General features: G+C 42.3%; 1 protein-coding gene across 2 annotated transcripts in view; it reads right to left on the reverse strand.

The window, feature by feature from the left end:
- Positions 1 to 24,209, reverse strand: part of Frl (formin-like protein) — a 54,295-nt gene extending 30,086 nt beyond the window's left edge. Inside the window, exons 1-6 of one of the 2 annotated variants that reach the window (XM_069041230.1) lie at positions 23,908 to 24,207; positions 8,850 to 9,020; positions 5,796 to 5,934; positions 3,856 to 4,010; positions 3,423 to 3,565; positions 3,056 to 3,277 (exon numbers count right to left, since the gene is read on the reverse strand). In XM_069041230.1, the coding sequence (XP_068897331.1) occupies positions 3,056 to 3,277; positions 3,423 to 3,565; positions 3,856 to 4,010; positions 5,796 to 5,934; positions 8,850 to 8,898 (708 nt within the window). In that variant the 5' untranslated portion in view covers positions 8,899 to 9,020; positions 23,908 to 24,207. Of the gene's footprint in view, positions 1 to 3,055; positions 3,278 to 3,422; positions 3,566 to 3,855; positions 4,011 to 5,795; positions 5,935 to 8,849; positions 9,021 to 23,907 lie in introns of both variants that reach the window. The other variant, XM_069041231.1, reaches the window with a different exon arrangement.
- Positions 24,210 to 26,904: the final 2,695 nt, after the last annotated feature.

Genomic DNA, 26,904 nt, shown 5'->3' on the forward strand with positions numbered 1-26,904 from the left:
TCATCAAATTACCACAGAAGAATCTTTTCTTCCTCCAAAGTGACTACAAGATAATACATAGTAGATTAAAGAAGTAAAGAAGAAGCGAGCGTAAATGTTTCATACCCGAGCGAGCGGATTAATTTTACACGAGCACGGAAGACGAGCACTTTTCTCACTTCTTCTAGGTATCTTCTATCGAAAAATACCTCAATCTTGAAATAAAAATTTAAATATTAACTTTTTTACGTCCGTCAAAAAAAGTGCAAGTTTTTCATTCGTTTGCGTTCATAAAATATGTGATTTTTGAATCGGTCAAGCGTTAAAAAAAGTGCCATAGCGGTTCATTTTTGCACGCATTTTGCGTTAAAAAAAGTGCCGTAGCGTGTCATTTTTTAACGCAATTATAAAATTTTTCATGCATAATTAGTACTTTTTTTAACGAGTTCGTATGTAAATTGGGTTTTTTTTGGCATGAGTGGGCCAATTTAAATCGGAGTAAAACGAGCGTTTTAAAAGTCCACGGGTTCCCACAGGACAAAACTTTCAAATTTTGAATGTCGAAAAAATTGTTATCTAAACTTACGAGCGCCAAAAAATTTTTGTATGCAACTCGTTAGTAAAGTATCTTTTTTTTACTCGGCGGATTTGCGCACTCGCTTGCTCGAGCGGCAAATTTTCCTTCTCGTAAAAAAAAATATTACTTTACTCACTTGTTGCATAAATAACTATTGTAGTCATTTCGGTCAAAGCATGTAGGCGCGGGCGAGTCATCACCACTAAGCAAGTTCAGGAATAGAATTTTTACTTGTTTTTTTGTTGACGACGTTGCCAACCGGAAAAATAATTCCAACGAGAAATACCATCTCTTTTTTTTTTTCAAATACTTTGGAGCCACTACCTAAGTGACCAAACTGATCCGCTCTTACTATGTGTCGATCACGTCATTTTCTTTTTCGCACCGTTCCATCGCCTCATCGATCCTAATAATTAAGCATTCATTTGGAACAGCGTCATGCAATGCAACACACTAAAATCGTTTTCGATCAGAATCAATAATACTGTTGCCGTGCCGGAACCGTTCTCAATTTTGAAAATTTAATTTTGTGCAAAAAAAACCAAATCGTAAACTTTCCGACTTTATTCCGATAAACGATCGAGTTGTCGGAAACGCGATCAAATTAAAGTAAAGATCTTCCTCCCTCGTCGTCGTCCGACAACAGAACCTCACTCTGCATAATTCACCCGAAGAGAACGACGACGACGACGACGTCGTAAAACAGGTGGTGTGTTTAAAATCAACATTCTGCAAATTGGTTTTCGACCCGTACTTGACACTCGAACAATTGAATCCGTCGATGTCTTCTATCGTCTAAAACTACGACGAACCAAACTTAGCAATTATAAATGTCGAGCAATTTGCATTGTATAGAAGCGAATATCATGAAGCAATCAGTCCACACATTTTCCTGAAACTACTCCACTTACTTTGTTATTGTTAATGATGTCGTTAATAGGAAGCGAAGCCATTTCGGCCTCTTCCGTTTCTTCGCACTGCAAAAACAAAAACTCAAAACTCCATTCAACAAATGTCCTCGGGCGACTGTCGTCTCGTGTACAACATATTTTATATAATGGATTCGTGTGTTCGTTCCTGTGTATCAATTACATCTGTGTGTGAATAATTGTCGACAGTCATAATTGCTAATGTGCATCCACCATCCGATTTTTAATCGACACATGGTACAACAGTCAGGAAGGAAAAAATAATCAAAACAAACATCCAATAAAAGACGATAAGTTTGTTGGATGTCACGTAAAGCACACGTCACTGGACCAAAATGAATGTGCCTTGAATGCTGTTTTCGATAATTACGTAAGCGAATTTCCGTTGGGTCGCCGTCGACGTCGTCAGTCCGATTCGACGTCGGTCAGATAACCCATTTCCATGGCTCCGCAGGTGCAAACTGGCCGAATCGGACGAGAGAATAGCCTCTGGCGGTTTCTCTTCTTCTTGCACTGGTGACGGTAATCGGCTCCGGTTTAAATCGCTCACGATCGACGCGTCAAGTTGCCGCCGCATTTATCAATTTACGTAAACTTTCCGGTTGCCAAGTCGAACGTGGTGAAACTTGCACGATCCGTGATGTCGGAACAGTGCTTGTTTGTTATTCTGTCAGTTATTAATTTGGCAAGTCGACGAACTCTCCGCTCGGATCTGATCTGTTCGATATCATCGAGTGAAGGAGAGCAACTGCGCCTCCGATGATTGCAAATCAAAAAGTTTACGTCGTGCGAAATGCGGCAACATGACCCACCGAGAGAACGATAAAATAAAAGAAAACGTGCACAACACGCACATTTTCCGGTTTATCGTCGAGCGATGGCGCGCGGTAACGACAATCATTTCGTCAAATTCCCCAATGGTGTATAAATTGTCTTCACATGTAGATACTACGAGTAAGACTTGTGCCGAAGTTATGGATTTCTCAACGGGATATTTTTTTTTTGCATCGATCGGACGAGTCAACGTCGGAAGCTTTTTAATCCAGCGCCGAAGAAAAAAACCCAAATCGGTCAGGTCGGGGGTGCTTTCGTTCGTAACACCATCGCTTATGCATTCAGAATTTAGATGAGCGATCAGACGCGCGCTTCGCTACCGCGAATCCCCTCGGACGCGCCGCCCCCGATCCAGGAATGAATGTCCGAGAGAACGGGTATTTTCGATAACAGAACGTCGTATCGATTCGTCACCGTCGTCGGGACCCTCATTTGCGGTTCACGATCGAACCGGCCTTTCGTTAATTTATTGATCGGACAGATATACGGGTCCTCGAGTTCATGATTGATGCATCATCATCTCCACTTTGCCATTGATTCGTTTCGTCCAAATTCCTACAAATTCGATCAAAAGTTTCGTTGGACGTGTCAATTCACGAGAGATGACCACTCTCGCTCCACCCTCGTCCCCTGCGATTTGCGTAACGCGAACCGACGGAGGCGGCGACGTTCTGCTATCGAGCCTCGATCGTCCGTCTAAAATCCACAACTTGTGCACGCGAGATGCGATAATCACCTGCTGACAGAGGTGATCCCCGGAGTGGTGGGTGCAGGTGTTGCCCGACGCCACCGCCGCCGCGCAGGCGGCCGTCCCCGGCACCTTGAGCTGTTCCTGCTTGTAGTCCGGCTGATACGGAAGCAGCATCCTGATTTTGCCCCACCGGTTGAAGAACAGCACTATCGCCGCCACCCAGACCAGGAGGACCAGCAGCACTATGCCTATCTCGACCCCTCTCACCTGACGATCGGACGGAATTAGGAGAGAGCCGAATCGGAGGGTCCGAGGGGAGGAGCGGGGCGCCGGAATCACCGTCGAATTTCGAAATTCGTCACGATTGCGGCGCCGCCGCCCCCCGCCGGCCACTGCATATACGATCACGTACTGTGGAACTCGTTTGGGGATAAGTGTAATCCGGTAGGTCGACGGACTCTGAATCATCCCTCGTCGCCGGGGAGTCCGTCGGAAGCGTCGCCATGGGGTCCTGCTGGGGGGACGACCTCGGTGGCTCTGGAACACACATAAGCTCTACGCACAGTTCACAAATGTGCTTTCTCTCCCGTCGGTCTACATCGACAACCAACATCGAAGGACGGAAAGGGGGAGGACGCCGATGGCTGCGAATCTCTCATTTTTCGACATCCTCCAGATTAATTCCAATCTAAACTATGCTAATGGCCGCATTTCCATCTCCAACTTCTCAACTCCCGAACTTGCGAATTACACGAAGCGAACCGCCGCCTCCCCCCTTCTGTCTCACCTCTCTCACTCTCCCTCTCTCTTTCGAATTTTTTTTTTCGTTACCAATCTATACCTACTTGTCTTACCCAGTGTGCGGAAGACGATTGGCCTGCTTCTGTACTTCTTGCCGCCCCAAACGGCGGCGACCGTCAGCTGGTACTGAGTGTCCGCTTTTAGGCCGCTCAAGGTGACGGCGTCCGAATTTCCCGCAACCACCGCCACCACTCTGTAACTAACAACCTGTTTATTGAAATTATACCTGCGGCACTGGCGGCTCTAAACAAGAAGCGACAACGAAGAAAACGTCTCTCGCTCGACGTGCCTCCGGGAATGGAATTTAAATTAAAGCGTTTCGTTACCGTTTGTCGTCCACCGCCGACGACGAGGACGACCCCGCCGCCGCCGCCGCCGCCGGTTTTCCTCGGCGCGAAGGCAACGAGACCCGCTGCGACGTACGCGCGGGTTAAAATGAATCGCGGAAAAGCTATTTTTGAGTAATCTCGAACCGTCGACGTTGTTGCGAAGAGCAGACGCCGGCCGCTAAAGCTCCAGACGAGAAAGCGCAGAAAGGAAGAAGAAGTGCGTCAAGGGTATTAAAGCTCCGAGATGAGTTTATAAGATTTAGGGGGAGCAAGTTCTCGAGAGGCTTTCCCGCTTCTTCACTGCGGTACGCGAAGGACAGATATATATGTATATATAATGCGGGTAGTTAACACGTTTCGGAAATCACGAGAGATTTATCGAAGCACGAAAAATTCAGTAAAAAACACCAGGTACCGTTTTGATAAAAAGTTTCGAAATAACACACCTGCAAGTGAGGTGAGATAAATAATGACACTCGTGAGTATTGGCCTTCGTTTAAGTTTATACGAGATCCCGTCCTTGGGAATTCTTCGATTTTTTACGACGACAGAAGAGTTTACTTACGGTGGCGTTTCCGTAACGAACGATTCTCGGACAAGAGACTTCACCTCATCAAGAGACTCGAGAATGTTAAAAATTATATTCCAAAAGAATCGACGCTGAAAATCGACGAACAGAATCGGAGAGGAGCAAGATGCAAAATCTAATCTCCATAACTCCGTCAGGACCGAAATTACCCGGACGAATCCCGAAAATATGATAAACCAAGAGATTTTAAGGGAATTTTGTCGGTCGTAATTCATCCCGAAAGTTATAACGTGATTAATAAAGTCCCGATTCCCGCTCGCATTGTGTTTAATAAATAAACTTCGTCCGTGGCAAACAAAATGTAACCAACAATTGCTTTTGTGAATCCACCACGAACAACTCCAAAGACGTCCTCACGACCGACGAGTGCCACTCGTCCTTTGTTAGGGAGACAACTGAAAAGAATTTTTTTCCTGCGGGAGTCGTGCCGAGAGGTCTCATTACCTTCCCGCGAGCAGCATCCCGCTTGTTAGGAGGAACGTCGAAATTGTTTACGTTAAATCCATCGGCCCCTCGGGCACACCCGGATTACACATTTCCACGACGGTAATCCTCGTCGTATTGCCACGGATTAAAGCGGCGGAACGTATAACACGGCCACACTGATCGTTACATTTTTCATAAGCCAAGTACACACAAAAGTCGACGGACAGATGAATATTTAACGACAAAATTTGCACAACTCTATAGGGACTTACAAGATGACTGCATAGGTACGCACTGTTAACAAAAAAGAACACTCTTTCCGGGGATCGATCGCCGTGCTCCACGCTCACTCGAGTGACAATCCGAACTGAACGAAACTCTCACACGTTGCACCCTTATCGACTGGCAAATCGCCCCCTCAATAATGGAAGTTGCGTGTGACGAGCGATCGATTGATCCTTTAAAGATGCAAAGCTACCAGCGGATAATTAAGCAGAGGTGTTTGTTTACATCGTTCGAATTAACGTGTACGTGTGACGGGCGACCCGGCGGCGGCGGCGGCGCGCGTCCGATAAGAAGCCAATTTTAACCGCCACCGTTCGCCCCCACGGACAAGTCAATTCGGCAGATCAACCCATACCTGGCGTCGGTCGGTTTGTACGTGACGTCGTATTTGTCCACATTTTCGACGGAGGTGGACCACGACACTTTGACGGAAGTGGGATTGAGGAAAGTCACTGTGATGTTCTCTGGGACCCCGGGACCACCGGGCATCGAACCTGGAACGGACAATTCAATTCGGTGACGGGAATAAATCAATTGGCGAGTTCGTCCGGGACGGAAACTCGATTCTTGGCTGCAAAACGTCCTGGGAACGTGACGAGCGCCATCCTGCAGGATCCGTCCAACGGCACGAGCTTCGCGGGATTCGACTAACTGAAAAGGACGTGAACCACAATTTGTGCAACGTCGTTGACATTCTCGAAGCGCAATTTGACCGTCTTTCCTTTTGTACATTTACTTTTGCAAGTCTCACCGAACACAAAATACGTACACACATGTACGAACTAGTTCGTTTTATTTTCTTCACTCCATTGTGTCCATCTTGAATGCCACGTAGATGACATTCAGCGATTGTTATCGCTGATCTAGAAGTGACATTTAGTGTTCGTGACAACAATTGATGGTATTGACGGCGTTAAACTAAATTTAGTCATTAGCTTCGCTTCGTGGCTTTATTTAAACGTTTTATGTGGGTGAATTATGAATTATTAAGAAAAAAATCAAGACAAAGCGACAAAGCAATTTAATTTCGATCGTCTTTTCTTCGTCACCGTTTTGTGACTTGTGACGAATCTATTTATCACAAAGGCTGTTTTTTTGATGACTTATTCGAAGGTGGTCATTAGCCAAATGTCAAATCAATTTTAGTGAATGAGCTCTCTCGGTGAATCGATACGTTTTTAAAGAAAATGCTGTACATAATAAATCGGACGGACGCCAGACTGTTCTAAATCTCCTGAACCCGGAGCTTTCCTATATTATGACGTGACCTAAATTTTCCCGTGTGATAGATTACGCTAAGATAAACAAATCAAAAAATATATAATATAGGAAATTTTTAACTACCTGGTATCGTCCACATAATAAATATGTACGAGTATGTTTTCATAAGTTTACCAGCTTTTCTAATAATTGGGACGTTTCAAAATTTTAAATTATCCGTATTCCTGCAATACATACATACAAAGAACAAACTGATCAAAAAGAAAATAAATCAGAGTAGGCGTTGCAAGTTAGTATCGGTCATGTCGTAGCGGAATTCTATACAAATAAACGTTCAATGGGCGTAGACAATTTATGGTCTCAAACGATACTTTATAATAAATCATACTTCATGAATATTAAACGTTGGGATTATAATTGTGCATTTTATTATTATTATCTGATAATGGAGAAAATTTGTAAAACAAACAAGACCAACATTTTACATTCGTAAGAATGGATAATTTACCAACTTTATTGCCAAACGGATATCACTGGTAAGCAGATTTTTCGGTGAAATGTCAAACAAACGTCAATTTTAAAGCACCGGTGTTGTCGTTAACCTTGAAAAGTTTTCGATTTCGGCAATCTTTACGGACGTTTCGTGTATTTGTAAGCAACAATTATCCCAGAATAAGTGGTAACATGGAATTTACCATTGAATATAAAGCATTAATTATTATTAACAATTAATTAATTAATACTGATAATACATTTTTCGTGAGGTAGGCAACCAATAAGATGACTGTGTATAGCAAGTAGATATACATACGTGTACGATCAAGCTAAGACAGACGTTTGGATAAAACGAAAAATGAAGTAGCACTCTTGATTTATTTTCTTGTTGATCACCTTGTATACTTGTACATATCTACTTTGAGACGAGAGTGGAAACAGAGTTACCTAATTTCATTTCTAAAATGCATCCACAATGCGTACGGTTACTTCAGTTGTGATGAGTAATTTATTTACATATTTTGAAGACGAGAGAAAGAATAACGATAAACAAACAATTTCCCCGCAACTACTAAATTTCAGTCCTTCAATTGAGACTGAAATATCTTCAGGGGAAGAGAAATACTTTAGAACCGTCTTTAACTGGGTAGTTTCCTGAAACGTTCGGCTCCATTCAAACTTTACCGTTTCTTTCCTAAACTGGAAATTGGTTGATTTATCGGTTCTTTTCGTTATATACCGCACACGTGAATCTATTCCGTTTCGATAAAAGAACACGTCCATTTCATCCTTTATTTTACCCCAGACGTGATAAAAAATAAAAGCCGAAAAAAAACGCCTCTCCTTATCAAGTCGTTACTGCGAAAGCACAACATGGGAGCTTCCAGGCTGACACTTTACGACCGACCTGTAAATTTCTTTCGAAGCGACTTCAAATTGACGAAATGAGATTTCTCGCATCCATTTTTCCGTTCATATTTAATTCAAATTGGGAATGTCGCTTTTCTTAGTTTCGCCGAGCTTCGAAAAAATACGTACCGTGATTCTCCAAGGGATCGGACGCAAAACGTAGAATGGAAGTTGAGAAATTCGATTTATTATTTACGAAATGAGGGGAGAATCTCTTTGATCGTGCGGCCACCGGCCCAGATGAAAGAAAAATTGTATCCAGATCATAACGGATAAATTCGGAGGCGGTGGCTCGTTCAGAGGTTGTTCCAACATTAACCGGCAAGAGGTTTTTTTTCTCCTCATTTAAATCCATCGCTGTACAATTACGAATGCAGAGACTCGCCTCGTTTGTTGGCGTTTCTGTTTTCCTTGATGACGGCGCGAACGCGACGTTAATTGCGCCCAATTTGTTTAATGTGTATTTCACATTATGCAGCCTTGGTTTAACGTAAAATTTTCATGCGTCATTGTTTTGCGAGTCTCGCTTCGGCCGCTCAACACGGAATTATTTAGGACGAAAGCGCAAACTTAATTCTCCACTGTTTAATTAAAATGTTCTAAATTTACCAAGACGCTTTGGCTATTTTTCCTCGATCCACCCTCGAGCCTCGCGTTCCGAAGGGAATTTATTTTAAAAATCTACTTTGCCGGCCGCTCCTGTCTACAATGATAAATCGATCGACGATTTTGTTGCCCCGGCGAGTAATTTTTCGACACGAAGCTCAGTTGTCGAAGTACTCACCTGCTAATCCGGCACTTAGTAGCAGTAAGACGGCAGCCAATAAGAACATATTAGCTGCACGTGGGATCCGGTGTTGCCCCTAACATGGCGGCGTTGGCTACCCGGAGTCGGTCACTTCAGGAATCCTAAACTGCAACTCTTCCGTCTTCGCATCGTCCCCTGTCGTCGGACCTGGAATCGCACAAGAGAAAACCAGTCAGTGTCAACCGGAACAATCCGGAGCGACGCGCTCTATTAACGTCCATCAGAATCTGATCATCCTCGCGTAATTCCGCACGGCGCGCCATCGACGAACGAGCTTACGGCATAATTTGATTTTGTGTAAGGATTACGTAGCCAAATTAACGCACGGTTAGATAATTTCATCTGCCGAAGCTAGCAACAACAAACAGCCGAAAGACAGACAATGTAGGTACTCGACGAGTAAGTTAGAACCGCAAGCCCCTGGCCAAGTGCGAAATTGAAACGCTTTTGATCGTCTTAAAAGCTGCTCCGGGGCCCGACGAGGGGCGGACCAAGGTCGTCCGTGTTTCGCATTTTTCCCACCAATTAATTCCCTTTCGGTAGCAACACGATAATTAATAGCTGGAGATTTTGCACTATCTCTTTTTTTATTAGACCAGTCGCTGACCGAACGACACACTTTCGGGGCGAATCGTTTCCAGAGCTTTCCACTGAAACTTCACGGGTCATTCCGGTTGAACTTTCCCTCCCGGAATTAACATTTAGAAGAAACCGCCGCGGCGTACGTACCTACGCGAACCAACTTGTTTACCTACTCGACCTTTTTCCCCGACCCCAATTGATTTTCCATCCGAAACCGACTCCGTTAATTACCCATTCGATACAGTTGTCAGCATTGTTGCCACAAACAAACGCTAAAAGACAACTCGACATTTTCCCACCCACGACTCGTAAAGCTGCAGCTCGGCGAGCGTTGAACACCGACCCACGTTCGAAAAGGGTTGGTGATATTTAAAGGCGAAACATTTCGTAGGCGCCCTTCGTGGAAGGCGATTTGATCGATTGAAAAGCTGCCCCCGAACCTCCGAAGGAACATTAATCGAAGCCGACGATCCGTCTGCTGCCGCCGAACGCGGGGGCCCCCCGGCGGCGATCCGATTCATTAGGAAAATGGCGCCCCCGGCAACTTTCAATCCCTCCGTCGAAACACGAATTACCGTCCACTTTTTGTTGATACATCGTAAAAACGGACCTTCATTTAATAAAAAAAAATCTGTTTATTTGGCGAAACGCGTCCCAGAAATAATAAAGTCCTGGAAATGGCGTACGCTTTCGTAAATAACAAACAGTCCGGATCCGTGTCTGGCTGATTGAAAATTGAAACTGAGTTGAGGCGCAATAAAAATGTACGAGTACGACGGACGGCGTAATCACAAAAACGACGACATAAAGATATCAAAAATGAAAAGCGGGAATATCGGAGAACTAATTAAAGCGACCCGGACGAATTCGTTTCGTCTTTTTTTTTCGTTTTGCCCTTTGATGTTGTTCCCTTTCGAGAGGGAATCTTCCGAGGTCGACTGAATTTTCCCGATAACGCGGAAAAGATGGGTTGGCGATGTTGGCCCGATCCGGATGAGAAGTTCCATTGACGAGTCGTTAATTAAATCGGCGATTAAATGTCAGACGTACCGGCTTATCGGGTGATTCATTAATGTTGGCACCGTAATGATAATTATGCAATTCCTGCCGGCTGAAATATTCGTAACGTAACACGCGCATTATCGATAGGCCGCATGTTCCACGAAGTGAATCACTGAACAGATAAAAAAATAATCAAGCATTTTCTTTGTTCCTCGTATCGGGATGATTTTGTTGTTTCGGAGTGACAGAAAAACAAAGGTGGTATTTACCCAATTCTCCACTTGAATGATACGTCAATAAGATTAATAATGAATAAACTTGAAATTCAAGGCCCGCGTTTATTTTTATCCGATATTCCCGACACCGGTTCGGTGTAATATTTTGGGTTGCGCGTCCTAGTTAACGGTCCTTCTCGCAGGATCAATCATTCACGAAGGACCCGTTGTGTTTTCCGATTGATGCGGAGGAGCACCTACGCAACGCCGAAAAAAAACTTGCACTCGACCACGAAGCGTCGTGGTCGTGTTTCATCAAGACACATTTGAAACGCATCCATTAAAAATTTATACGTCGGAAAATATTTTATTCAAAGACTGCTTTAACGTCTTTCAAATCGATGTCGCAGCACGGAATTCGAAATACATCAAAAGCACCGCTGCACGTAGTTTTACGTTTGCGTTCGGTTGCATTCTCTAAATTAAAAGGGCGAATGCACAGTAATCTGGCATTCAAAATGACGGTCGTTTGATTGAAATCGATCAAATTTTTATGACTCGTAATGTCCTCCGTTATCATCATGAATTCCGATTTTAAGGCGATCAAGCAAGATTTTCGCACTTTACGGATTTAAGTGCTTCTCGTGTTCCAACGACGTCCGAGCCGATCTCGTCGATTACTTCTTATTGGCACTTTTTTTCGTCGATTTCCAAAGATTTTTCGTGAACCATAATTTCAAACAAAATCGGCTCGGATTTACGAGAAGAGGAAACATAAAGTTCCAACACCATAACAAACAAATTAATCGAGATGAATAATTTTGGGTTCGGTTTATGTCAAAAAGCGCACAATGCCGCCTCGTTTCGGGGAACCACTCGGTCGGCTCGACAGCGCTCTCTTCAAATCGACCAACGACATCGATTCACCACCTCCTTCCTCCCGGTTCCGACACAAGCGTTAATTCTTTATCGCTATTGTTTTCTTTTTTTGTCCAATGCATGGAGACCTTCCGGGAATCGCAAAGTGGAGGGCACACGTGAAATAGGACGACGTCAGCGGCCGCCGCCGTTTCTTTCGGTAGCCGTTCAGTTAGGTCAAGACGACCGTGGTGGTCGGAGTTTTTGAAAAATGTGTGCATCTCATTTTTGATTGCCCAGAAGGTGGAGTGTTAGTCTGCCTGAACATGCGATTTTAACTGTTCAGGCATTCTTTCCGCTCCCTTTTCCGGTAACCAAGACCGTCCCCCGAGTGCCGTTCGACGTCGACGTCTGGAGGGTGCGATGAACTGATCGAGTTTCGCCGCTTGATTTTTCACTTTTTTAATGATCAGCGTCGTTGCTCGATCGGCTCTTTGCATCCCCGTCCGACGAAGGAAACCGCCGCAGGTGCAAACGTGAGTGTCTTTCTTTTTGTTCGAAATTTGTGATTTTCTCCAATTTCTTGCGTTAATTTTATTGCAAGTGGCACGCGCAGACCGGTTCAGATATTACCGCCGGCTTTCGGTTTTATGCAATTCAATTAGCGCTAAGCCGGTAATAACAATAAATTTTACAGTTGTTTTGGTTCGGCGCGAGTCTGACGCTGCGGAAGCTAAAATTAGATGGATTAACCAAAAGGTTAACTGTTGCGGGGTATAAATAAAAGTATCGGTGCAAAATAGATCGATCGATCATTGTTCGGTCCTGATTGGTCGAGATTTAAAATACTTTGTTATTTTTCTTTTTTGTCCTGATTCGTTAATGACGTCCACTTTGCAATAATTCTTAAAACAACCCGTTCTGCAGTCGACCATGTACTTATTTTAATCGTGTCATTTGCCGTAATTGCACCTATTATTGGATTATATGAATCAACGTATCGGTCACATTTCTCCCGTTCATTAAATTTTTCAAGTAAATTCTCTTTTAGATCGAAGAGAAAAATTCTAACTATGTGCGTATACAGTGTGGAAACTATGACACTTGTTGAAAACGCTGAAACAGGTCAATTTTTATTTCTTATAGTGCATTTTAAGTTGCTTCATTTGTTCATAACGTCATTCATTTTTGAGCTATAACGTCGTCATCAATTTTTTGAAATGACAACCCCCACTTTTTTCTTCCCTTTCTGATAGCCCTTCTTACTAGCTAAACAACGAATGAAAAAAAATGGTACCTTACATAACAATTTTTTTGAGAAAATGACAAATTTTATTTCAAAAATTTAATGTAATTTTTCACAAATGTCACTAGTTTTGAAATTACTGAATTTATTCCATAAGTAGTTTCCACATTGTATGTTATAATATATAACTTTGCACCAAAACCCCGATTTGAATCCTATCGAAAACGGCTGGTGTATACTCACGAAATACCGTAAAAAATCGTATCATCGATGCATCTGGCTTTGCGATTAAATACCGAAATTGCTTAAATGTTTTTTTCTTGTTAAATTGTTACATTTTTTCTTGTTCCGTAATTGAACATTTTTGTCTCTTAAGGGATGCAGTTAAATGAAGCGAGTATTCTCGAACATTGTCAACGTTGAAAATCCGATTTTGTTCGATAATTTTTTGATTTTATTCCAACAAACACCTCGATAAAATTCCACGTCGATTGCGATCGGAGCTTTTAAATCAATTTAGTCGCTTAAAAATCGATGATTAGTTTTTCAAAAATAACTTCCGTTATTACATTAGCATGCAGATTGCGTTCCGACACCAGTGTTAAATCGTATCGATCTAATCTGGGATTTACAATCGGGTAATTCTCTTTAATCTCACGTAAGTTTACGGTTTCTGATGTAATCTTTATTGTTGGGAATTTTCACCGCCCGACTGAATTTTCTCGAGTATATTATTATTTGCAGGGCTTATTCAAACCGACAAAAAAAATCAATCATCTCGCTATTTATAGACTGGAAGAGCAGCAGAAGGGATGGCTTTTCAGTTGATAAATTAAGATTGACGTTGTTTTCCTGGGAATTATGCAAATATCAGAACGAGCCGAAAGGAAAGGGGTCCTAAAATCAGGTTAATGCCGATATAGCGAGACAACTCGTAATTTAATGACGATCCTTTGCCCCGAATCGGTTCGCATTTTAGCCTCGTTCTTCGTAAACATCTTGCCTCTTGTTCGCGTATCCTGACAGCAATCAGGACTAGCGATTTGCGTCGACATAATAAACCTACAAAAACCCAATCGTAGACGCGCATTCTCCACGATCCTTCGGCAAATACGTAAATCGCCCGGGCTCGATTGGCAAGATCCGCCAAACCGCCACCTTCAGCGCTCCAGGTTGCCAACCCCTACGCCATCATTGAATTATCAAAAGCAAGGATCGCGTGGCAGGACGGAAAATTGAAACGCGTTCGTCGCGAGCCGTCGGAGCCGCAAATCCATTTTTCACCACCCCCAAACGAGGTCGTCGGTCGATCCCTCCCGTCAAAATAACGTGCCGCCTCGAAGCGCGTCTCCCGATCACCGATAAGATTCCTCCAACTAAAACTAAAACCGTTTCGTTATCGCTGGTGACAAATGACTCCCACCTTATCCGACACGACCGTTTGCCCTTTGCAGTTGTAATCGCGAAACGCACACACGTCGTAAATTCAAATTAAATTGCTCGGCTTTAATGTTGTAAATTAATTTTTTTTCTCCGGCTGTAAAAAGTCTAGGGGGGTGCGGTTGTGCCCGTCCAGTCGGACGTTTTTCTCCGTGGGAGGGTGCACGTGCGAAGCTCACGTTCTTTGTGTGTTTGCAGCGTCATCGCCGCATCGTGTGCAGCCGGCGGATCTGGGGCGTCATGCAGGGGAAGGTCAGTAAGTTTTGCCGAAGCTTTTTTTTTGTCCGTTTCGGCATTCTTACTTTCCCACTTCTTGTGATCGCGAACGGAAACATTTCCTCGTGGAAACGACGTCCGCCGTTGTTATCGATTCCGGCGTCCGAATATCGCTCCGCGATGATGACGCCGTTATTAAATTAATAATTCCACTGACTAGGTAAGTGTCTGTTATTTTCTTTGTGTGGAAGTCAGGCGATGTAATTTACGACAGCGCCGTTTTCTGACACTTGTACTCGTTATAGCCATTAATTTTACGTCCGTTTCTGAGTGGCGCTGTCTCGGTGGTTCATTGTTGACTGTAATTTTCTGCAGACGTTAAAAAACCATCACCATTGAGAAAGACAATAAAACATAGTACGATTTTCCGCGTCGATCTGGGAACTTCTCCAAATATCGAGATTTTTGCCTTGTCAAAAACGCATCCCCAAATTGGCGCGACAAATGTCACTAACATTTTTGCATTGTTACCGACTATACAGGGTGTATCTGAAATACGTGTGTCAATTTTAACCAGTGGAAGAACTCGCCAATTCATGAAACTTTTCTCTATAACATTTTGCAAAATTGCATACATTTTCCAAGTTTTTTTTGGCCCCCCAAGTTTTACCAAACGAGTCGTTTCGTGTGACTAGTTTTTATTTTTTTGTAACCATGAGAATTTTAATTTTAATTTATTTTTTCTATAACAATGTAACTTCGGTAATTGTTCACTTTAACTACTTCTGGAATTTTCGCGTTTTTTCTGGCTAGACAGCCTCAGGGCGTCCTCCTAGATCGTTTCCCACCATTCAAACCTTGTGCAAATGAATTTTCCTTACCCTTTAGTTATACTAAGGCATTGGCGCGACCTTGAATGACAACAAGAGAGAAAAAAAAGCATTTGCACAAGGTTTGAATGGTGGGAAATGATCTAGAAGGACGCCCTGAGGGTGTCTAGCCAGAAAAAACGCGAAAATTCCAGAAGTAGTTAAAGTGAACAATTACCGTAACTTCTTTGACAATGCTCCGTTTCCATCACAACAGACAATTTTCGCCCTTACTCATAGGCGGGTATACATGTTGATGATTAATTTATTCCACATTTTAAATCAATTTGTAACTGTTTTTCGTAAAAAAATTCAAATAGAAAAACCGTTTCATTTAACAAGCCCTGCTACCTGTTAAAATTAACACAGGCATTTTAGATACACCCTGTATAAATCTAAATGTACACTTGTACAGTTGCGGCCAAATAAAAGCGACCACTAAATTGACATTTTATGTCATCTTTATAAATTTTGGTAATACAGGCTTTTAAAATGAAAGTTTCTCTGGTAACCAGATACCCATACCTGTGGCACAACATAACAGTGACGGATGATGTCAATTTGAAAAATAAATTTTTATGTTATCCTCTAGGAGATGATTTTTCAGGTGATTTAATATTTAATTCCGATTTACAATAGAAAAAATTGCTGCCCAGTTTTATTTGGCCGCAACTGTACGCTGTTAAAATTGTTCGAACAAAGCTTTCGGGAAGCGCTGAAAAATGTTGAGGTCTCCTTCGAATCAGATTTTGAGGACCGCTGAAATCAGAAATACCTACCTACGTAAAGATTTGTGTATCTGACAATGAATCAGAATTGATTGTGATTATGACCAACATTAATGTAATTGTCTACTTATAAATATTTAGTGGTTTTCACAAAGACATTATTATTGTCTCGCGTTGGGTGTATTTACTTCGAAAGCTCATTAATTGTTCGACAGTACTTTGTTCTCCGACGTCACCTTTGAATCAGTTCTTACACAACGGGTTATCACAATGTAAATCCTGAATGAAGAACATTTCACAATAAACATTATTTGTATCGATTCTTCACCGTATGTATGTCAAGTTCAGGGAAATAATTATTATCAAAACCATGCTAGATCGAAGTCCACTGTACCGTACCTAATTTTTTATTTTAATTTTTTTGAATATCATTAGAGTTTTAATCAAATTCAACGACGACAAATCTTGTAGAAAATGTAATTCCATGAAATTATCCAATTAAACTCGAGCTTTCGTTCCATTTTCCAGGAGGAAAGTACGTTTCAAAAGGAAACAAAGAAATGCGAGACCCTTGCTGCACCGGAAACAAACAAGCGCGCAAATCCTGGAAAATCCTTCCCCCTGGACATAGCTGCATCCAGATCTTTTTCCAAGACAAAACCCGACCGGCTAAAAATAGACTCGTGCTGATTCATCCCAACAACGAGATTTACGTCTCGATACGTTTTTTTTTCCTCCGGGGGGGTTGTTCACCGGGATCGAGGATTCGTTGCACTTTCCACTTTCGTTATTAAAATCGGAATGCGAGAAATCTAAAGATAGATCACGGGCACTAATAGAACGACGCTTTAGTCCATCAAGTAGCAGATAATCAAGCCGGCACAAGTTTACTTTATGGCAGTTGGGGCGTGCTAAATTTAAGCCGTGTTTGTTGGGCTTGCTCTTAATTAGCCGTGCGGCAAAATAACAATAATAAAAAAAAATCGAGGATAAAGGGATGTGGGAGCCTTTCGAAATCGCAAAAAGCTTTCAGGCCCCCAACTGTTTCCGCAATCGGGACGACATCCTGGCGGCACTTTCTCGCACGTTACGTTCGAGAACGCTTTTGTCGGAGATAACGACGCATCCGCGAATAAATAATTCCGGGCTCGTGCACGTCGTCCCAAAAGCAATTTGAAAGATTGAGCTGTACGAAGTGACGCGGGAGTAGATGATCGAAGTCGACAATCCGAACAGGTTTATAAACCCCCGGTCGACATTCGGCGACTTTCCTTGGCGGGTCGAAGTTCACGACGAACGTTGTTCCACTCTGGAACAAATCTGAAGAGGCCGAGATTTTCACTCGACTATTTCGAGAAACACACATCACCGACCCCAATAACTCCGGATCTTCTCGAATGCTTTTCTTTCATTTTTAGGTCGGAAGTTTCACGAGCGTCTCGCCAACGACCCCAACCCCCAGCTAGGTCAGCTGTTTCAGATTTCAGCGCGCACAAAGTGCCATTCGGCACGCAACACCGCAACGTTCTTGCCTATTTACGACGTGATTTGTACTGTTGTCGTGCCGCCAAACCTTCCGTCGACCTTAAAACCTCACCGACTTTGCGCAAATTTCGACCCAAGACTTTCGCACCCCGTTTCCGGTCTTTTTCAGTCCGGGTTCGGGCCGTTCCCAATCGATGTCGTCCGACACGGAATATGCCGTTAAAAGTGCCACGTCGATCGATACTAACGAGAAACAACAGTTCAAATTAAATATTTGATAACTTCCCCCCACACAATACGCATTATTACGTTCCACGTGTTGGCCGTTCCGTGCAAGACGGGCTTCGCTTCCGCCCTTATAAATGAGGTCCGCACCAGGAACGCCGACTTCCTCGATTTAGATTCATCGGCTCTTCTGGTTGGAAGTTTCCCCACGAATTTGAACGCTCCGGTGCGCCCGAAAACCAATCTAACTTGGACAATGGCAGGTCCCCGATAATTTTTTGAAATTGCCGATTGCACTCGGAGACCTGAATCGCCCCAAATTACCCACTGCTGTTGTTGCTTCGACTGTATAAGGGTGTTGAAGTTAAAGGAAAATATTTCAGCAAAAAATAACGATGAACAATTAAAGTTCACGAAACCTACATTCTAATCGTGGATTACAAAGTCTTTCTTTACATTCTGAAATAAAATTTTGAAAAATTTTTTTTTTACATTTTTCTTTCACCATTTTGTACGTCATTTATCTTTCTTACTCGACATGTGACAGTAGTGCTAGAGTTGAATGAATGTTGCCCGCAAATGCTCTAATATCATCTAGAACAGTAGTTCTTAACATTTTCCATACATGGCAGAGCCACTATTGAATCTATCGTATGATCAAAAAGTCTTTGAATCAGGGTTGCCGTGGAATTAACAAGCCATTTATGAAATGATTTACTTCTATTGTTTTTGACATTTCTTTACAACTTTCAAGTTAGCAGGTTATTATAACTCAAAATGTTTCAAAGAGAACATAAAATTTGTACGGGGTCATTATAAATGATTGTGTCATCGCAGTAGGCATTGGTGACGTAGTTGAATGTGCCGCAAGCTTTATAACATGAGTGAGACTAGCATCGCCGATAGGTAGCGCTACTGGCGGTAGTGTAAATTTGTCTACTAGTTTGTCTAACGTTGCGAAGCTAGCGGCACATCCCAAATTTGTGTGGGTTTTCAACGCCAACTGCGATGGGACAGTCATTTATAATGACCCTGTATTATGTATTAAATCATACTACAGTAATGGAAATCGTGGTGAAAATGGTAGTTGTGTTTATTCGCTTCGTTTATGTTTAAATGAGTTCCCTGAGAGATTAGCGCTACTTTAAAAACTACGGGCACTAGAAGTAAATAATTTTATAGATGGGTTTTACATTCCATGGCTATCGAGATCCAAAGACCAAACGCTGTTCAAAAATCAAAAATCCATTGTGGTGCAAATAACACATTTTTCATGACATTTCCTATTACGTATCACTGTGACAGATAAGTCACTTGCACCACAATGGTTTTTTGATTTTTCAACAGCGTTTAGTATCGCGCGTTCAAATAAAATTCTGGGCTGAGTAGGCATTGGAAAAATTAAACCGTTTAGAACAGTGTAAAGTTTGAATTTCCCACCGTTTGACACGAATGACATTTGTTTATGTTTAATCGGGGCATAATTGAACAAGTTCGTTTTCAGCAAAGGGTGCTCTTAGATATTTGCTTCGAGAATAGGAATCGTTAACTTATTCTATTTTTAATGGAAAACTTTGCAAAGAAAGAAAAAAAAAGAAAGATTCTTTGCGCTAAATTTTAGGTTATAGCTGTCAACATGCTCCAATTAATCTACGCTTTAAAAAAGCACAACAATTGACGGTTTCCAGTCCAGGATTTTATTTGAACGTACGATACATCTGGCATTTCGTATGTATTTCTTTTTAGAACAGTTTGTTGAAACATTTTCATGGGATACAATTTAATAAATAAGTATTTATTTATTTTATTTGCTTCATCGTTTGATGATACGCTATTTGTTGAAGTTGTCTAACATGGTTAATTTAACTGTTTTTGACATTTTAATAACGAGAACAAACCAAAGGAAATAATGATTTTTGTCGGTACAGTATTGAGGGCAACGGGAGGGTGAGGCGTCTACGTGAAGAGCATCGTAATTTTAAATGCTCCACGACTCCAATCCACCCCCTCTGCTACATTTTGGTATTTTTTCATCATCATTCGCTTCAGCAGGACAACGCTTGCCGAGCATCGTTCCGGACTCCAAACAATTATGTTGGGGTATTGTTGGACAACTTCAGATATCCACCCTACCCGATTTATTTCTAATTTAACAAGTTGCCGACACGATCGGATCGTTAATAATTAATCTCGCCCTCCGGTCATCATAAATATTTGCTCGATAACGGAATTTGTCATTTCGTGTTCATTTTTTTTTCTCCGATTTCGGCATTCGTAAATTAATGACAATTTCACAAAGGATATAAAATTAAAATCGACGCCACAATCGAGTTCATCATTAATTGACGCATTACAAAACGTCACCATTAATTTAATTACGTTGCGTTGGTTCAGCCGGAACTGGCGGATCAAAATTTAATAATAAACCGCTCCACAACGTAAACAATTGAAACATTGCGACACCGACCCCGCGGAAATAGGCGTAAAATGCGAAACGCCCATTAAAAATACAAAATGATCGCGTGTTGCCGGTGGAGAAATTAGCATTCCCCCCGTGACACGCACTTTTCACGACCGCAAACTGGCAAATAATAACGAATTTATTTTCGCAGCCACAAAACAACAAAACTTATCTGGATTCGTTGCGGGGACGGATTGCTAATCCGATTTGAACATTTTCCCAGCCCTGGGTGGTGGTGTCCCCTGAAAACTCCACTTTGCATTCGTTAAAGCGATAAATAAACAAAACGCAACGTATAAAGCAAAAAGCGAATCGAATTACCCCGACCGTTTTAGAGTCCTCGTAAATTAATTATGAAAAACAAGTTTCCATTTGTCCCGTTTTCTTCGCATTTCCTTCGTCAGCTCGCGCAGAGCTTTTTCGTTGAAAACAAACGCACCCTCCGGCACGCGATGGGACGTTCCCTACCCTTCGAGCTATTACCGCAGGAAGGAAAAGCCGACGTTACACCGCGAATTTGACTTTCCGGTTTCGGTTTGTTCGATTCGAGGGTTTCTTTCCGTGTCGTTAAGTGGTCGTCTTTTCGCGTTCCTCCTAATTGAATTGCCAATTTGGGGACCTCCTCCGGATTTATCTAATCAAATCGGCATTTGTTCGGGGGAGCAACTCCACCGAGACGGAATAAATAAGGACGTCCAGCTGTTCATGCCGAAGAGTCGACGACCGCCAAAAGATTTTTAAATTGGCAAGTACTCTCGACGGAGTTTGCCCAACTCGCATTAACATTTTTAAGTGGAGAAGCGGGCGAAATAAATTCGCACCCTCGACGTGGACGCGGTGGAGGTTCATATCGAACGGAAAAGACAATTCATTTTCGAAACGGTGGTGCAGAACAACAGGATGAATGCTGCCAATTTGCATGACAATTTTGGGCGTAAGCCCCGCCAGATCGACGACTTTCGCAGATAAATAATCCATGCATTTTCAGAATTTTCCAACGTTTTTTACTTAAAACTGCTGCAAAGCCGTTAGCATAAGGATAACAACAATCCCTCTAAAAATAACACGACGGTGATCATCAAAATTTCAAACGAACAACACGATACAGCGGTTCGTGCAAACTTCGTTTTCTCGTTTTCCACTAAAATCAACAAGCTTCCTACAATCACTCCTGAAAATAGCTTTTCATTTGTGTATTTTTCTCCGGCGTTTACTCGAAACATGTACAGTCGATAACTTATCATGTTGCTCGTTCGGTGTTGAAGAACGACCGCGGAAACCGAATCTCACCGCCGGTTTGATTCTCGGAAACTTTGTAATCCTAGGCCCGCTTTGTGTCGGTAATTCAAGACAAAGTCTTTTATCTCAAACATAAAATACCAAACAGGGTTGACGTTGATTAAAGTAAATAAATTCCAAAGCTCCATTTCTGCTGCTGTTAACTACGAGAAATCATCTTTTTTATGTTTCATCATTTCCCAAACAAAGCTCTCCGTATTTCGTACGATAACAAACGAAAGCTCTATCGCGTCCGGACCAAACGAGTAACTTGAAAATTGAAGGGAAACACTCATGCATATGCGAATGTGGATCTCTCATGAGTACGACCACGGTTGGGGTGGAAATATTTTCGTTCGATCGTCCGTTTTTAATAACGACACGTATTCGATGCACATTTAAATAACGGAAAATTAAATGCACACGAATGAAAACAAATACATATACGTCAATCAATACGAAACTGTCATTCATTCATGAGGATCAACACCCACGATTCGATTTTTAATTTAAACTCGATCAAGTTATTTTCAAGCAGACGAGGAGATGATCATGGGAGAACACAAAGACTGGGCCGTAGTTTTTTATCGCAAAAATTCTCTAGGATTTATTAAATTTTGAATTTAGAGCAATTCTAATTCTGTTACTCTGGGACAATACCACGAGGAGGTGTGAATATCTATCTACATACTTGACCTAGAACGTTTCTTATAGACAAAAAGTGAGTTGATGAGCGTAAAAAGTATGAAATAAAAATTTGACGTGAAATACAACAACTTTTTCTGTATCAAGCTGAGAATTTATCCACACCTTCTCCAATGTATTTATTAACCGAGTACCTACTGTTCCATGTTAGGGAAAACCACAAAATTTGCAAAAGTAATAACATACTATTTTTTCTTCAAACCTTCATAACAAATTATTTAAGACATGTTAAGAAGCCAGGTAGGAATTTCAAATGATTTAGCTAGTTTACTTTACAGCCGCTCATCAGCGGAGATAATAACTTCACGGACGCCCTCAGCGGAGATAATAACTTCACGGACGCTGGTCAGCTCGTTAGATGCCATGACAATGAAGTGACACTTTAGCATTATCAATGCAGCAGTGCAATGTCATATTTTACAAACGTTTGAAGAAAAAACAGTTTTTGACTAAATGATAAATTTGGGAATTGAAGGGACCACAGATGGCGACCTCACGTTTCCATTTGTGGTCGTCAATGAAACTACATTTTGCGGAGACTCGCCTAATTGCAAAATAATTTCCTGAAAATGAGCCATAATTATCAACCGACAGCGAGCATGCCAAAAAAAGGGATTCCAATCTGTAGAAAAATGTAATTTTAATTAACGAAATTCAGTTTGCGAAACTTGCACCATTTCTTATTAATTTGTTTTTTAAGGGAAAACGGACGTTTCAAATCCGCCCCCTGGTAGGTAGGTCGGTCGTCATCCCTTACCAACTATTAACAGATTCAGACGCGAGAGAAAAAACACAACAAACTTCTCAGTCTTCTTCATTATATCTCGGTCTCTGAGAAATTGTGGAAACTTCCCCGGAGCAAACAAAGTTAGAAAGTTCCGCTGAATGCACGCGAGCCCGGAGGATAAAAAATTTTCCCTTATCTTTCTCGCACGAACTGTTCCAAAATATTTTCTTAAAAGCTGCCAGCTCTGATTGACGGACAGATCGCTAACAATGTCTAATGGAACCGGTTTAATTGAGGGTTCGGCCAAATATTTACCGACGGGAGATGGATTGAAGTTTTTGTAAAAATACAAATAACTAGCAGAAATTGGCTGACACGCGATTAATTAATTCCTTCTTTTATTAGATCAGCTGATTGCACCGTAATTAGTCGTCCTCGTCGTTCGTGTTAATATTTATAAAACTTTAATAAGAAGTTTTCCCAACCGAACTTTTGATCAATAAATGGTGGAGGTCCGACTTATTTTCAGTGCACACCACATTCGTACTTTCCCATTGTAAGCCTCACTATTAATTCCTAATAAATCACCTATTGTTATCGGGATGCCGATCGATACCGACATTGTGGATAATATGTACTTATCCCGTCTCGCGAACGCATCCCGATATCGTAATTAGATTCGTACTCGGGACAAACTCCGGCAAAATTTAATTAACAGTCGCTCGATTGCCGTGCTTGTTGGCTTTCCGTGCAGGTTTGGCTTCCCCGTCGAAACAATCTCCACGATAAAAAAATTGTCAACTTTCGGACAACGATTAACGTCAATTAAGCGAAATTAAAATATCGATTGCGAGCGGAATTCCGACGAAAGAAATCAATAGATAAGCCAGTCGATTGTAATTGTGTTCGTCGAGTAAAAATACGGCGCCCACAATACGGCGTTATCAAACAAACATTAAAAAAATGACGACACCAACGTAATCAACCCCGGACTCACCACCGAAACCAACGATCACTGTCCCATCACTTCACACCGATACACAAAAACCGTGTCCGAGCTTTTTGGCGAGCTTTCGGTACTCGTCGGACGGCAAAAAGTTTTCCAATCGGCGCTCACAACACATCCATCACCATTTGATTTGTGATATCGACGGCTCCGGGGGGTCACATGACCTCTTCATGGCGAGCGTCGCGATGGAACTGGTCTCCCGTACAGGTACGTGGAGCAACGGCGTCGACGCCGAAACGGGGATGCATCGTTGCTCTCTCGACTCTTCATTATTGCTCTCGCGTGCAGCCAATTCTGTGCACTTGGTCGCTCCTGCCACGTACTTATTATTTGGTGGTGGTGTCGTGGGCGCACGGTGCGTGCGTACCAACCCCCCGGCTGCATCAATAAAATAATCCCTGCGACAAACACACCGCACCGTCGTCCGTCACTTATTTTCTCTCCCCCCGTCGGGGCAATTGCAATCGATTCGGGCTGAATTATTGACGAAGGCGAAGGTAGTAATTCGACGAAACTTCACCCCGTTATTTTTTCCCCGTGAGCGACACGCGCCTCATCAATTATTCCCTCACGGTTACATTTTTTCTCTCTCTCTCTCCCTCTCTGCCTGCGCCTTTGCCTAATAATAATCGTGAGGGAAATCACCTCCTTTATCGAAATATTAAATTTTCATCTGGACAAACTTGCTCTAGGTCAGGGTTCAGACCGCGAACCTCGAAAAAGTTCGGGTCAACATACGCGAAATCCGGTGCGCTCACGGTGGAGCCATCTGACGGTTTCAGGAGGCGCCAAAAGGTTGACGCCCTGAAACCGACGGTTTTTCGCCGCAATAGCACATTATATTACAGGAAGCCGCAACTTTACAAAGTCTCCTTCGGACTTGTTGTTCGGTTCGTTTCAAAATAAATGATCGTCTGGATGAACGGTTCGACAGCTCGGGGTTGATTCTCGAGTCCGGAAAAACAAAAGATTTTTCGTGGTGGTGGGTGGACGCGCTTGAAAAAGTAATGAGCCTGTTCGGAGCTATTAACTCACCGTAATGACATGTAATTTTAGCGGACATGCCACAAAGATTTTAATTATGTAATCACGATTTTATACTGAATGATTCAACGTAGCCATTTTCGCACCACTCAAAAAATATCCCATCTACTCTCGGAGAATTACATATTTAAAAGCTTTCGATACTTTTTGCAACATAAAAATTTAATTTGAAAATACATATTTTCTCAATTCTTTCAACGCAAAGTAACATCTCGTAAACAAACAAAAAGTTTATGAAGTCGTACCGAGTCGATACCTACTCACTTAAAGTTAAAAATAAAGCGAAATAAACCGGCTCCGAGTTTAACTTTCTTGAAAACTCGCTTAATAAGGAAAACATAAAAAACCTCGCGAATTATCACAACTCGCATCGTTCCGCCGGAACAATAAAAATTTCCCGATTACCCTAAACTTTTCGAGGAGAACGTATCAGCTCCGTTTCGTCCCTCTCTACAAAACAAACTGTAGATTTGCCGTTTCCTTTCTCGTCGTCGTAAAGGTGGAGTCCCGGTCCCGAGCACCCCCATTCAATTGTCCTTAACGTCGAATTAATTCAACACACGCTCCCGTACGAAACAATTGGGACCCTTATCCAGACCCGCCAATTTGTCCTTCCGATTTTTCTCCCTCTAATTATCCAGCACTTACAACAAACGAATCGGCGGAGAATTGAACGTTACTACTAGAATAACGGTTAAACTCTCGTGCTCCCGTTAAAATTAACAACTAAACCTACGAGAAGACGTGGAATTTGCGCGTAATGGCACCATAAAAGGACGAAGTTGATTACGCGACGGGAAAATTCCGCAGTTACGTCGACATATCGCTCCGGCTTTCTTATTTTTTACGAGTTCTCTCCCCCCATTCCCGCCACCGACAAACTAACAACCCTTCCCGTCTGGCGGAGTAAACTGTAAAGTCGACGATTTTTCCAACGACGCCGTCACCGCCGCCATAATTGATTGTAAAAGTTCTCGTTAATCTCCCGGTGAAAGCAAACTCTCAAGTTATGACTGGAACCATCGATCTCGTCGGCAATTAAATAATACGACATTTTAATGCCAACGCTAATACAGACATCGATAAAACAATTCCAAGTGATCTGGCGCGATTTTTTCCAGTCCTTCCTGTTTATTCTCGAGGAAAACGTCCGATTGATTTACGATACGTCGCTCCAACAATCGTCGACTATTACCGCCACCGTTCCTAAACGGAAACGCTCGTTTGCATTAAATTTGACGTTACGGTCCTGACACCGCCCGCCGCTTTACATTTCTAATAATACCGTGAAGTTTCGAAAACTAATCCTGAAGAGACGAATTACCATACATTTCGGGCATCTTTTGTTAGTCAGATAAGGTGACAGATGTGGAGGAATTATAATTTGACAAGAATACGACGAAAGTCGTCCCGTTTCATACGAGAAACAATAAAAATGGAAAAAAATTCGATCCCAAACCTCCACCGCGGTATGGCTAGGTTTATAAAGAAACGGAGATCGTAGGAGCTTTAGAAATGTGAAGAATTCCGCAATAAACAGGAACCAAAAAGTAAATCAGACCAGTTTTACGACAAAGCGTAAGAATTTAAGCGCGCCGAAAGAAAATCCTGAAAAAGCGCAATTCTTCCTACTTTAAAAAATCGGCAATTCAGTAATTAGGTAAAAATCATGCGCCGCTTCCCGCCACCCTCGAGCACGTGATTTATCACAACAAAGCGCTTCCTTCGGGGGCGGCTGTGAATTTATTGTACAATTTTAACCTTCCACGTGACATCTATTGTTTGTACAAACTACGAAGGCCGCAGAACTGCTGAATTTCAGTTCTGCCGACTTCGCGATAAAGCGGCGCACCGCAAAATCCCACCCCTAAACTAAATTCTCAATTTGTGTCGAGTTTCGGATTAATTGAAATATTAGACCGACCTACCGACTTTCGCAAA

Source organism: Tenebrio molitor, chromosome 3, assembly GCF_963966145.1.
Source record: "Tenebrio molitor chromosome 3, icTenMoli1.1, whole genome shotgun sequence".
NCBI lineage: Eukaryota > Metazoa > Arthropoda > Insecta > Coleoptera > Tenebrionidae > Tenebrio > Tenebrio molitor.